This window comes from Maylandia zebra, linkage group LG12 (assembly GCF_041146795.1).
Source record: "Maylandia zebra isolate NMK-2024a linkage group LG12, Mzebra_GT3a, whole genome shotgun sequence".
NCBI lineage: Eukaryota > Metazoa > Chordata > Actinopteri > Cichliformes > Cichlidae > Maylandia > Maylandia zebra.
In genome coordinates, this window is record NC_135178.1 from 17198431 (window position 1) to 17211959 (window position 13529).

Below are 13529 nucleotides of genomic sequence, written 5' to 3' on the forward strand. Positions count from 1 at the left end.
CAACTATGAATACACAATCAAAAATGAACACAATAGTGGCATTCACAACAGCATACATGCTTAATTATGCAGGTATGTAGTTGTACGCACACACATGCACACACATGCATGCACCGTCTTACATACCCAGATATATATGCATTGATTTGCATGGAAATGACTAAACATGTCGAGCCCAAAGATGTCATTTCTAATCCGTCACATTAAAGAGGAAACTGAATAGCTGATGCCGTCTGTTAAAATCAAAAGAGCGATGTGTGTGTGTGTGTTTGTCTGTGTGTGTGTGTGTGTGTGTGTGTGTGTGTGTTTGTGTATGTGTGTGTGTGTCAAGGGAACAAGTAAGACATGAGATTGCAAGAACTGTGTGCCTCAGATGCCTGCCAATGTCTGTAATGCCACTTCACACCAGATGCTTAGCACACACTTGCACACTGATATATCGATGTCTGTGTTCATTACTGTTGATGCTTCTGTATGTGTCTTCTCACAGCAGAGACACTGAATAGGAGTGAGGGAGAGCCAAATGTGACGTGCTGTGTAGGTCCGTGTGTATTTTTATCACCGAGTCTTTTTGTTTGTATCACTGCTGCGTTGACATATTTTATGCATTGTTCCTGTGTGCTTATGGTGTAGCACCAGCTTTTGAGTATGGTTCAATGATTGTTTTTGTTTAAATGTCTCAAAAGTCACCTGTGAAATTGAAGGCTCCTTCCCAGATGATCTTGACTGTAACATTTTGTCCAGTCACAAATTTGAGACAAAATTGAATTTATGAGGTTGCGTTTTTAAAAATCTATTTCATTTCTTTCTGTTTTGCTGGTTAAAATCTACTTTCCATCCAATGTCTTAAATTTACTAAGGTTAAGGTTACTTTGGTATGTGTTTTATTCTTGTACTTGGAACCTCTGTATGGTTTTATAGTCCTTAGCTCTCTGATTTCTGTAATATATCTTTTTTTGTGCTCAGCATTGAACAGCAGCTGAAGGAACTCCAGGCTAAAATAGGAGACTCCCGCACAGCAGAGCGTCCACTGAGTCCCACAGAGTGGCTGCAGTGGTTCTCCCTCAAAACACAACAGAGTGTGAGGCCTGTTACCCAAGGACATCAAGAGCTTATGGACTTCTTCAGAGCTCTGGTAATGCATCAAAATCCTAATGACTCGTTATTATCGTCATCATCGTCTCTAGCTATTCTTTGTAAACATTTCACCAACAATCTGTAACACATAATTTCTCTCTAAAATGAGAAAGCTGGATGTCTGATAACTTATCGTGATCATAATCATTTCATCGTTTGTGATCTCAAATCCCACTTAACTCCGGTGTTTTTCTGTTATTAAATATCCAGCTATCTGGTAAGCAGCAGCTTTGTTTATGAATAAGCGGTTAAGATTAGAAGACGCTCATACTGCACTGCCCTGTCTTCAGGTATTTTTCCTCTTTCTCTTGTGAAATTAAAATCTTAAATGACCTTCTCCTTTCAGCAACAGTACCTGAGATCTGAAGAAGAGTCGAAAGAAGAGGTGACGCTTCAGCTACTGCTGAATCTGTCGTCCCAGTGCGGTATTTGCTTCCCCTGTAACCACTCTTCTTCATCCCCACTTACGTCTCTTCATTCTCAACTGACTGCCTCCTCCATCCAGCTGGTACATACAGTCAGAGAAGACGCTTCATTAGAGGTAATGCACCATTTATTATCCATTTCGCTGTTTCCGTACAGACTAATTTAATGTCTTATGGGCTGACTTGTACTTACTGTTTTTTCTTTTAATCTTTAATCTTTACTAAAGATCCAGGAGGTGTGGGACGATGTGCGACTCCGACTCAGACGCTACCTGATGGACCAACTGTTTCCCCGTAGTCCAGAGCTTCCTGGACCTCGACAAACAACCGCTCTGTCCATCCTTGAACGGGTTCAGTGTCTGCAGCAGATGTTCTTTCTTTATCCCGAGTCAGAGGTGCTGCAATTTTACCAGGTACACTAAAATAAGAAACGATTTCCATTTTTCAGTTCATATAAATTCCAGATGAGTAGAGGGAATAGAGGGTGTTCACTTCACATGCATGTCAAAGGCACTGCTAATCTCACACAGACATAATATTTTGTTTTTGTGTATCCAGGGCCTAACACGGCAATACGTGCTGGGTATTGTGCACTCCACCCTGTCCACCAGTCAAATTGGTGAGACTGGTTTTGACAGGCTGGCTATGGGTTTCTGCAGCATGGTGCCGATACTGACTCAAGCCCTCAAAGAGGAGCTCCACGTCCTTTCAGGACTAGCAGAACCACACACGATCCTTGGTTTTATTAATGAAGCCTACCTCAATACAGTGGCCACAGAGTTTGCCTCCCTGATGGAGAGAGAATGTGAGACAGCTCACAGAGACAACACTGCCCCGAGCGTCAAGACAAAAAAGTATTCAGTCAAATCCCGGGCAACTGTAGGTAAGCATAATTTTTTTTCTAAATGTTTTTACATTCATTTATTCTTTGTCCTCTTTCTGTCGGTAGCAGAGTACATTTAGTTTATTTAGCCTCGTTGCTGTTTCTTTCGCATCTGCCTTCTTTCCACCTGCTTCTCATTGTAACCCAGCAGAGGTGATTCTCTCTCTTGCTCCTCTCCGTCTTTGCTCTCCAGTGGTAGTGATCTGAGCTAGAACCAAGGCCTCTGTAAGTGGCTGTCAATAACTGCTGTTCCCATTATAAATGCTTTCTTTTTGCTGCACTGTTTTCTGTGTTTGCGTTCGTTGCTGCCTGCCAACAGGATAAAGAGGTTTACTTTCAGGACAAATATACTTTTAAACACTATTTACTCATACTGCATTTATGACAGCAATAAGCCCTGATCTCGGAATAGTTAAGGCTTGGTCAAGGTGTGTTTAACCACTTTAATCTTTTGAACCTAAGAGAATATATGCAGTGTAACATTTGCAAAGCGCTTGATGACAGTTAAGATAAGAGCAGAGTTTAACATTCTCTCGATCTTTTTACACATGCCATGGTATTTTAGAGAGAAAATAAACCTCAAGAAGTATCTTTTAATATTTGCCACTAATATAAAATGTGTCACTTTGTTGGACGAAGAAGTAGTATTATACACAAAGACCAGAAAAGGGCAAACCTTCGCTCCCTGTGTCACCCTCTGATACTTTTCCCCTCCTTCAGCGTTCTCGTTGTTTTCCTCATCTTGGCCTATTTACAGCTCGCTGATGGCAAACATTCACAATAAAAACAAGTGTGCGAGCCATTGTTTACTTTTCACAAAAAATGGTGCACATGTCAGCTTCCCTGTGGAACAGGGGGAGAAGTACTTTTGCATCTGCGATTCTTCGACAAACACACCACCAGCTTTGCTCCCCCCCATCTCTCTCTTTCCATCTCCCTCTTTGGTTTTTACTTTCCCTCTCCTTAAACGTGAGATGAGAGGAGGGAGCCAGGATAATTGGCCATGCGTCAGTTGGGCTGTTTGATCACGTAACGCTGTGGAGGCTACACACCTACGTGCCGCTCAACAAACCGTCAAATGTAGCACCGGAGGCAGAACATGGCTCCAAAGGGAGCGAGGGACCCGTGCTGTGTAATGATGGTAAAATGGAGCAGTTTTGCCTGTGCTGGCTTTACTTATGCGTTTGTGTGTGTGTTCAACTATCAGCTGCAAGAGAGCTTTGAGGGCTACAACTGGGATTACATTTTCCTGTTGTTCATTTTTTAAGTCGTCCCCCCACTACAAAAAAAAAAAAAAAAAAAGCTCAGGAAACCACATATCCTCTATCCAAATGCCCATGGCTTAAACATTAACACATAATCTGCTTTCACACTTTACTGTCTATACTGTATGCTACACCCATAATTGTCAAGACAATTATGACAGCAGTAAAAAAAAAAAAGGCATTCTATTTTCATAGGCATCCAATGACTCCTTAGATCTTTCCCTCTTCCCCTGCTGTGTTATTGTTTATTTCTGAAGAAGAGGCAGGCGGTAGGTATATTTTGATAAGAGCCATGCCTGGGAGAATCTGCGGACTCCCAGGGGAGTAGCGCTGTCTGTAGCATCAGCCACTGTCAAACCACTGAACCATTTAACAACGTTCACAGCGAGATCTGCCTCCTCTTTTAACCCCACCGACTCAAAGGCAGACTTTGACATTGTACCTAGACAGATTTAAAGGGTCTGAGCACCTCCACCTCACTGCTTTTCCTTTACTTCGTCTCTTCCATGTCCATTTTCTCACCCTTTTTCTTCTCCCATTTTCCTCCTAGTTTTCCAGGTGTAATGGGGTGAACAGTGGGACTGGGGCAAGTGCGAGACAGGTTGGTTGGTCAGGAACAATACGGGCTTTAGACCTTACTAACACACCTCACTGAGTCGGTAGGGAAGTGGGTGGGCCAAGTTTAGGTGTGGTGCGCGTGTGTGTGTGTGTGTGTGTGTGTGTGTGTGTGTGTAATTTTGCCAAAACAAGGCAAGTAATATTTTTTACATTTGGGAACCATTATCTACAGTTTTGATACTTTAAAAGCATTTTTCTGGGCCCTTAATGATATGATTTCCGAAAGTATAAGTTGGATTGCAAATACAGACATTTACAGTTATACAGTTGCCACACTGTATTAGCTAAAAATTGCAACTGAAAAACTGGCAGTGTTACCAAAAGTGTTTTTGTGCAATATATTTACACCTGTTGATTTTCGTTTTAAGGTGTATGCGTGACTTTGTAAGTCAACATGTGTTCGTACAAACTCTGTTTTCAGTGACCTTTCTGGGTTGTTTCTGATGTGTGTGTGTGTGAGCATACTAATTTCAGGCCTACTTTAAAAAAACATTATCAAGAGTCATTTAATACCTCCTTTTTAAAAATGCATCATTAAATTTCCATATATGGCATCAGTAATTTACATATGTATGCATAGGAGATTCGTGTTTTTGTAGGACATCAAAAGCATTCATTCTAACTTCGCTGCACGCGCACTCACAATTTTCTTCCCTAACAATCGACCACAGGGGTGAAGTCGAGGTTGTGAATTTCTGTTCAAACACTCTGCAACCCCATTCCGATAACACTGATTTAAATTCCACTTCCACTAATTTCCCCATATGACTACGTTGGCAGCTCCCTATAGATAAAAAAGGATTGAGTTAGAACATGTATAGCAAGCACATTCACCATCACTGCAACTCCCCCCTCGTCACCCTTTCTGGCTCTTTGAACTCTTTCTTAGAGAAAGCACAGCAGCCTATTCAGCAGGGAGAGAGGTTCTGTAGTGACTCGAGATAGCTAGGCTGAGGCTAAGACTGGCATTGGAGGTGCTTGTGGGGATTGAGGCTACTTGGGAATGGCGTTTGTTAATATTTAATAAAAGCAGCTCCTCACTAGATCATATCTCTGCCTGAGTTTATATACACTGTCAGCCTGGGACGTGCACACGCATGCCTCCATGTAATTATGGGCTAGGTAGAGGGGTTTGTGTGTGTCACTGAGTACACGTATGCACATGTCTTTGTGTGATGCTTGGAGTTTATGGATGCTGTTGTTTTTTTTCTTCTTTTTTTTGTCGCTTTGTGTGTTTTTGTTTTTTTTATTTAATGCTCTCTTCCTTGCACATGATGAGAAGCCCTTGGTTAAGAAAGTTACCAAACAGTGCAAGTGGTTGTTTACTAATCTTAATGAGAAGATCAGGGTCTTTACTCTGCGGTTGTGTTTATGTGTGTGTCTGTCATCTTCTTCATCTTCTCTAAATCATGGCTCCAGTGAAATGGCAGAAAAGAATATGTTTCATGGCCCTTGAGAATGTGTCATATGCGTGCCATTTATTTATTTTTTTCCCCATTTCCTCAGAGTGGCCACAATGGCTTTTGTGTATCACTCTTGAACAGCTCAAGGATATGAACATTTTCCTGGCACCTTCTATTGAGGAAGCACAGACAAAAATGGCTGGCTTATTGAGAGCAGCCAGCGCTTCGTGATGAAGAGTCAGTGTGATTCGCTGAGGGCTTGAAAACAATGATGCGAACAAGGGCACTAAACAAGTGGGATTTAATGAAATGCTCCCATCAGGACAATACATTCTTTCGTGTTCTTCATCCAGCCCTCTCGGTTCAAGTATGCAGAGGGAGCCAGAGAAATCTTAACCTCTATCTCACTGTCACTGCAGTGCTCATCACAAAGAGAGCCAGAAACAAAATAAGACGCAGGAAAAGGACACAAAAATACATTCAAATCGAAAGAAAAAGTTTGCGTCTTTGTAACCACAAAAAACACCACCTCCATCGTCACAACTACACATTCTTCCTTGCAGAGCAACTTAATTGAGATATCAAACATTGCTACTTTCTCTTTATGTGAAGTGCTCGGTGGCCCCTGCTGTGCCCTGGTTGGACAGCACCCATGGAAAGGGCCACAAGAGATCACAGTGTGTGTGTGTGTGTTCATGCTCGTGCTTGTGCTTGTGTCAGAGTATATATTGGTAAATCACGGCAGGAGGCCTCCCATAATAAGGCTGTCTGGGTGAGCAGTGGGCCGCAACTGACGAAGAGGACCCCAGCTGTCACAGGGCCTAGCAGCCGGTCCACATTGACTTCATACTCTCCTTCTACCCAAATACACACTGAAAGGTGCACAGACGTACCCCAAGGCACCCATATGACCCTGCTTGACACCCTGAGAGATGAGCACACTAGGAGGCACGGGTACACAGAAAACACAAGCAGGAAGAGAAAGTATAGCATGGCAATAGCTCCATGTTAACAGTGAAGTGGAGCACTAACAGACTCATGCAGCTATACACCTATGACCACTGCAGGAAAAACTAACAAGGGAGTGTGCCAAGTCAGGTGTAGTCAGTGCTTTACTTGTACTGTTTGTTCTGCATTTAGAAGTACAATATGTGTTAACTGTGTGTTCAGGAACTGTAAACTGGGAAATGTTAACAAAGGTCAATACAGGTATATAAAGGATTTTGTTGCTACAAAGAACAGTGCTACAAAAACAAATCAAGAGTCATCATTTGACTCATGATTTTCATGGAGCAAAAGAAAATGTTTGCATTTTGCTTAATTCATTGCCTTTGAATGCATTGAATGTGGAGTGAAATGTTGATCTGTTCTGATAACAGCGGTTAAAATACCTGTCCTTCAAAATTAGAGTTAGAGGATTCACGTAAACAAGGCTCTAGAATTATATCCCTGTTTTTATTTAGGTGACTTTCAGGATATTAATAAAAACAAATAAAAAAAGCCTCATTGAACAAGAGGACATCTGTCTAATTTAGTATTATTCATTTTATGAACTATGTAAAGCACTTTGATTTTCCAATATGTAAGATGTACTAAAATTGCCTTGTCTTCTAAAATTACTTTTTCCTTATCTGGTGAGATTTAATGAAACCACATGTTTACATCACCTGTAGAGGGTATTGTAGGACACAGGCATCTGCACAAACATGGAAAAGTTGCCTTCACATATTGCAATGACATGATAAGAGCCTATAGTCCAGCGTGGCATCGCATAGGCAGACCACCCTCAGACGGTCGGATTTACTACAGAGAGACAGAGCAAAAGAAAGAAGAGGAATAGAGGGACAGGAGGATGAAAAAGGAAGGGAATGCTGTGCTGGAGAGAAATTAAATCAGTGGCTAAATTATTGCATGATTGCCCATTCCCCAAAGACTTGGGCATCATTTGGTAGAAAGTGTCTAATAATTGGTTTTCGGCCATGTCAGACACATGCAATTCCCCCTGCTAATGGCTCTGTTAGGAAGAACTGGGCCTCCTGGGTTAGAGAAGGACAGAAAATAGCCAGGCGGCAAAAAAGCCACCTACACCCTCATCCTTTTTTTTTTTCTTCTTTTCCCTCAGATAAACGAGGGAATGAGAGAGAAAGAGAAAGATGCAGAGAAGGCGCGAGATGACAAGAAGGAGAGAATGTGTATGTGAGCAAAGAGGAAATGAAGTGGCAATAAGTGCAGCCAAAGGGGAAATGCTCTTCACCGTGAGTTTAATACATCAGACTGGGGATTTGGCAGCCCGCCACACAGCAATTGTTTACCTTTTTGCTCACTGGCTGCATCTGTTCTGTTTTGTAAACGGCACTAAACTATTCGCCCGTAAACACCGGAATCAATAACAACTGCTAAGGGAATTCCCTTATCCCGCCCCTCCCTCTCTTTCCCTCCCTCTCTTCCCCATGTTTTCATCCCTAACCACCACCCCTTTTCCTTCCCCTAGATCTCCTCCTCTCTCCCTTCTCTCTCTGTTCTCTGCCAGTCATGAGCAGTGTTTGTGTGCACACGTGTGTGCGTATGTGAGAGAGAGGACTGTGGAGATGGTGGAACCCACAGAGAAAAGTAGAAGAATGATGGCTTGCCAAAAATACCTGCTCTGTTTTTTTTTCCTCCCACTTTTGTGTTACATTGTTGTCATTATTAAAAGATACAAACTAAAAACTGGCCACTGTAGACCTGCGGTGTTTGATTTTTCCTGGACATTTTTTCAACAATGGCACTGTTTTCGCATGAAACATAAAGATGAATAACGCGCTACTTGCCTTGAGGGCTTTTTGATAAGATGCCAACTGCTTTAATGGTTATCACAGAATATGGCTTAACATTTGTCTTTTTGTTTATAGGAGCATCCTCACTCATAAGCTCCGTCCATAATGTTATATGGAAGGAGCTGTTATACTGTATAAACATATCATTTTTGCCCTGCTTTCACCACTGGCTCCTCCTTTATTGATTCTCACTACATTGACCTTTGGTTGAACTCTTCTGGCTGCTAGTGCCCTTCCTCATTCTGCTCTATAAGACATGCCATGTACTATGCTATATGACACACCTGGGTGCTTTTAAGCACACCCTCTCCATCAAGTGGCTATGGGAGCCTTCATTTGGCCTCACTGTTGTGACAAAGGTATAATGAGGTTTAGATGGCTATGTACTAGACTGCTATGGCTATAGGGCTATTTGGCTAGGGAGACGACTATAAATACCTATATAAGCTGCGCTGCAGACCCCAATGAAAGGCTGAGGCACAGCATTGCTGAACATCAAGGTCATGCGTGCGACTATTTAGGGTGTGACTTAGTGAGCAAGTGGAGCTGTCAAAGGGTCACAGGTTGAGGGAATGAACAGAATGAATGGTAAAGAGGAGAAAGAAGCTCTGGAAAAGGTGATACTTAGACTGAGGTGGGGGTTAATGGTTGCTGTATGCCACAGAGAAGGTTAAAATGGGGCAACAGGGTGGGGATATAGTGGCAGCTTTTTAGTAGAGATGCACCGACTGGGAATTGAATTGGCCAAATTAACCAGTGTTACTGTTACTCTTAATTATACTATCGATTCTATTTATTTTGTTTTTGAGGTTGTTGATCCCTGTGCAAGCAAAACAGAGAACTCAGTATAGATATAGATAAATAGTATAGATAGTATATAGCTATTTCATGCCGAGCATAAATTCATACATGGATCGTAGATTTATGTACCACAAAATAAACCCTTTAAAAATGGATACAGTTTTGAGAGTATTCAGACAGACAGACACACGGATAATGCACAGATATAGATATTCAATAATTAAGAAGACACACTAATGGCAATGTGACTATCAGCCACAGCCGATGTTTGGCTGATAACTTAATGCATCCCTACTTTTTAGATAATCCGGTGCAGTAACTGTGTGGTTATATCAACAACATTTCCTGGCTTGTCCGGTTGATTGTTTACTCTTGAGTTGTTGACAGCTTTAGCTCTTGATTTGCTGGTGACTTCAGAAATAGACAAGATTGGTGGTGCGTGCGTGAATGTGCAAGCTGGAGAACGAGACAGGCACATGGGTGTCAGCCAGGTCACGCGTGTACACATGCAGCATGATGTAGTCTCTCTAGCACAGACTCCCACTGGACCCCATTACAGAGGAGCTGCTAAGCTGCAGACCCATGCAGCTTAATTACACACACATGCACGCGCTCACACATATACATGAACGTAAGCAAACACACCAAATTACACATCTGTTCACTTGTGATTTCACACAGCCGCGCGCACACACACACACGCACGCACATAAATATATGTATAGACGTAGACTTGGAAAAACAAAAAAATTTGAGGTCAGAATTTTTATTCCATGAAGGCCATAGAAATCCGGTTGGTGTGTGACAATTGTCTTGCACGACTGACATGTGCAAATGTGCATTCGAGCACCTCCTGCAAATCAAGTTATTCATAATGGCCTGCGTTACATGCTCGTAAACAAGTGTGCGCACACCCAACAGATACGAAAACACACAAAAACTCATCGACTCTCATTTATTAACACTCATATAAACATACACAAGTGCCCACACACAGCACACTGAGTCAAACCTCATGCATGATTAAACCAGGCATCCTTGGGGACAATGTGTTTTCATATTGTCAGATTTTGTTTAACAATATGGCAAAATTTCATTAGGATTCAGAGGCAATAATGTTACAATTATTGGAAAAGGACCCCCCTCTTCTTCCCGTCTCAACGCTCAATCATCTCCGAGCTTTCAGAGTCAAGGCTAATACCGAGCTCTTCCATTCCCAAATGCCTTTGCAGTGGAGGAGCTCATTTAAGCGGACACACAAAAGTATTTGTGCATGTGTCTGGGAGTATGGCAACGCATCTCCTAGCCGCCCATTCTCCAGCTTAATGCGGAACATCCCCTGGGTGATGGCTTTGGCAGCCTCCAAAATGGGAAATCCATATTTGCCAAGGGGGTCATCGGCGGGTTATGGGGAGAAAAGTTTTGTGCTGAGAGAGAGGGATGTGCATGTGTGACTTCTCTGGGAGCAAAGTTTTGCATATTTTTTTCGCTGTCTCTTTGTTTGTGCCGTGTTTTGGGAAAACATGAATGGGTCGATATTTATAAGAGGTGTTGTGCGAGGCAAGACTTGTGGAGGGTGGTGTTTTCCGATGAGTGCATGTAGGCGGGGAGGTTGGGTTGAAAACCCATTTTCATGAAAATGTTTATTCCTTTACTGAACTATAAACTGTAGTGCATCTCTTTGCTAGTCATGCATTCCTAAGCATGCACACTGTTTATTTGATCTCTTCTCTTTTCCCCCCTTGACAGCACCACTGGAGCTTCCCACGAAAAGTCGGAGCTTTAGTTTGACCTCCCACCAGTTGAGGGCATTAACCCAGCTGGCTTGCACCCTGCTGGGATTTGAGAGCGATGTGAAGGAGCTGGTCACTAACACGATCTTCATTGACTGTACAGGAGACACTCCTCCTATAAAAGGTAATCAGTTACTCAAAAATGCACACATGTATCTATCTATAAATGACAGACAAAAGTAAAAAAAAAAAAGAACTCTTGACCTGAACTATGAGGAGATTTGGTGGCTCTTTCATGCCAAGGGCAACATTTTGCTAGAACGATTTATGTCTACATGTCTCCACAGTATGGAGGGTCACAGCAAATCAAAACAATGATCACAGTTGGCCTCTCCCAAGATAACAGTGCTCCAATTCATAGGGCATGAGGTTTCAGTCAGGGGCTTACTAAGTATTAAAGCATGATGTAAAAATGACTGAACACCTACAGTATGGGGGATTTTGATCGGACTTTTTAGACAGTGTCTCCTTCACCATCATCAAACCTAATATCATGCAATATAAAGTGCTTTGATACAACAGAACTGATATATAAATGCCAATCCATTTCCATTTTCAATAAACTCTTCATATACTTTGACTAAGACGCTTGGTAAGTTTTTGTTGATTTGTTGTTTTTTATCTTTGAAAATTATTATTGGTCTTGTGTGTTCTTGTTAAAACAAATATCAGCCAATCACTAGACAGCAGTGCATATAAGGAATGTGACCTCCTGAAATTCATAATGAGCTCCAGAATGGTGGAAAAAAGGCGATTTAAGTGACTTGGAATGGTTGTTGGAGCCAGGCAGGATGGTCCAAGTACTTCAGAAACTGCCGTTTATACTATCTAAACAGCCTACCTGAGTATTGTTGCTGACCATGTCCATCCATTTATCTTCTGACCGCTACTTCCAGAAGAATAATGCACCAAGTGATGTTTTGACAAAGCTCAATTAATCTCAAACATTTTTCTTGAATACAATAATGAGTTGACTATGGTCAAATGGCCTCCACAGTCACCTGTGGGATATCGTGGAATAGGAGATTTGTATCATGAATTTTCAGCCAAGAAGCCTGCAACAGCCATGTGATGCTGTCAGTCAATGTGGACCGAAGGAGGAGGAATGTTTCCAGCACACTGTGAAATCTGTGCAACGTAGAATTAAGCCACAATTAAGGCAAAAAAAAAAAAGGGCTAGGCATCTGGTACTAGCAAGGTGTACCTAATTAAGTGTAAGTGTCTGGTGAGTGTACAAGATTATGTATCTAAAAATAAAATCCTCTCTTTAAATCAGTGGTCAAACAAGGACAACATAATTCCTTTTAATACCTTTAAATTCATAGAATTCACAGAAAATTGAAATAAATGCACACACACACACACACACACACACACACACACACTGTTACTTACTTGTTCTTTCCAAAAGTCTCGAGTTGTGTCTGAAGAAATGTGTTATTTTAGTTGGGAATTATCTGGGGTGTTATATAAGCCTTTAGTATCCCTTTCCTCTCTCCCCTTTGAACTGCTGCTGCGGAAATGTTAAATGAAAGCTTTTGGTGCATGGAGTAATTTCCATAAAGGTTACATTTACAAAAACAAGACTTGCAGAAAGGCTCAATTTACAGGGAGGTAAACAGCCTTTAAAGGGCAGTTATCCAAATCATTAATTCCAGGCAATCAAACAGCTTAATTACCAGAAATTCATCAGATGGGCTTAAAGGTCAAAAAGTGATGCGCTTGCTGCTTCCTTCTTCTTCCATTGCATGCGGTCTTCTTCAGCTAAATTGCCTCGCCTGGGGTCTTACTCTTCGCCTTCTGATTAGGAAACTGTGGCCTTGATGTTCAGGCTTTTTAATTGCAACCCTAACCCAACATCCTGTACGCTTGTCTTCATGTCAGCCCCTCCTACACTCCCCCTTCTTCCCACACAGGCTCCCTTCATGGAATTACCCCATTTAAGGCTCATACTATCTGGGTTCAAATCAAATTTAAACCCCAAATTTAGACTTTTAAAGCAAATGCCAGTGGCAATTTTTTTCTACTCCATTTGAGGCATGTGCATTTATACTTCTCATGTTGGCCAATAGGGAAATAACAGTATACTTAATATAGACGTAGTCATTCTAAATAATCCATAGACTTGAAAGATATTACAGATTATCGCGATTCATTTTCAAACCAGGATTTTTCTGAAGTTTCATTGTCATTGTTGATAACTTGTAAGTTTGACTGAGCTGTTTCCTAGTCACACTGTAAAATAAATCTCTTTAAATTGATCAAAAATGTTATCGTGCTTTTAGGCATCTTGAAAAAAAGCAAAAAGGATTCAGACAACACAACTGAGAGCAAGAAATCCACCACAGAAACAACAAAGGTACAACTTTTACATGTTTCTTTATCATT

The 13529-nt window shown here is 41.6% G+C and overlaps 1 protein-coding gene across 5 annotated transcripts in view; it reads left to right on the top strand.

Annotated features, from left to right (window-relative positions):
• kiaa0825 (KIAA0825 ortholog) overlaps window positions 1-13529 on the top strand; it is a 132700-nt gene that overhangs the window by 19180 nt on the left and 99991 nt on the right. For 4 of the 5 annotated variants that reach the window (XM_024804489.2, XM_076890788.1, XM_004544383.3 and 1 more), the window contains exons 3-8: window positions 967-1135; window positions 1484-1678; window positions 1790-1975; window positions 2121-2445; window positions 11098-11265; window positions 13427-13500. In XM_024804489.2, the coding sequence (XP_024660257.1) occupies window positions 967-1135; window positions 1484-1678; window positions 1790-1975; window positions 2121-2445; window positions 11098-11265; window positions 13427-13500 (1117 nt within the window). The remainder of the gene's footprint in view (window positions 1-966; window positions 1136-1483; window positions 1679-1789; window positions 1976-2120; window positions 2446-11097; window positions 11266-13426; window positions 13501-13529) is intronic. The other variant, XM_076890787.1, reaches the window with a different exon arrangement.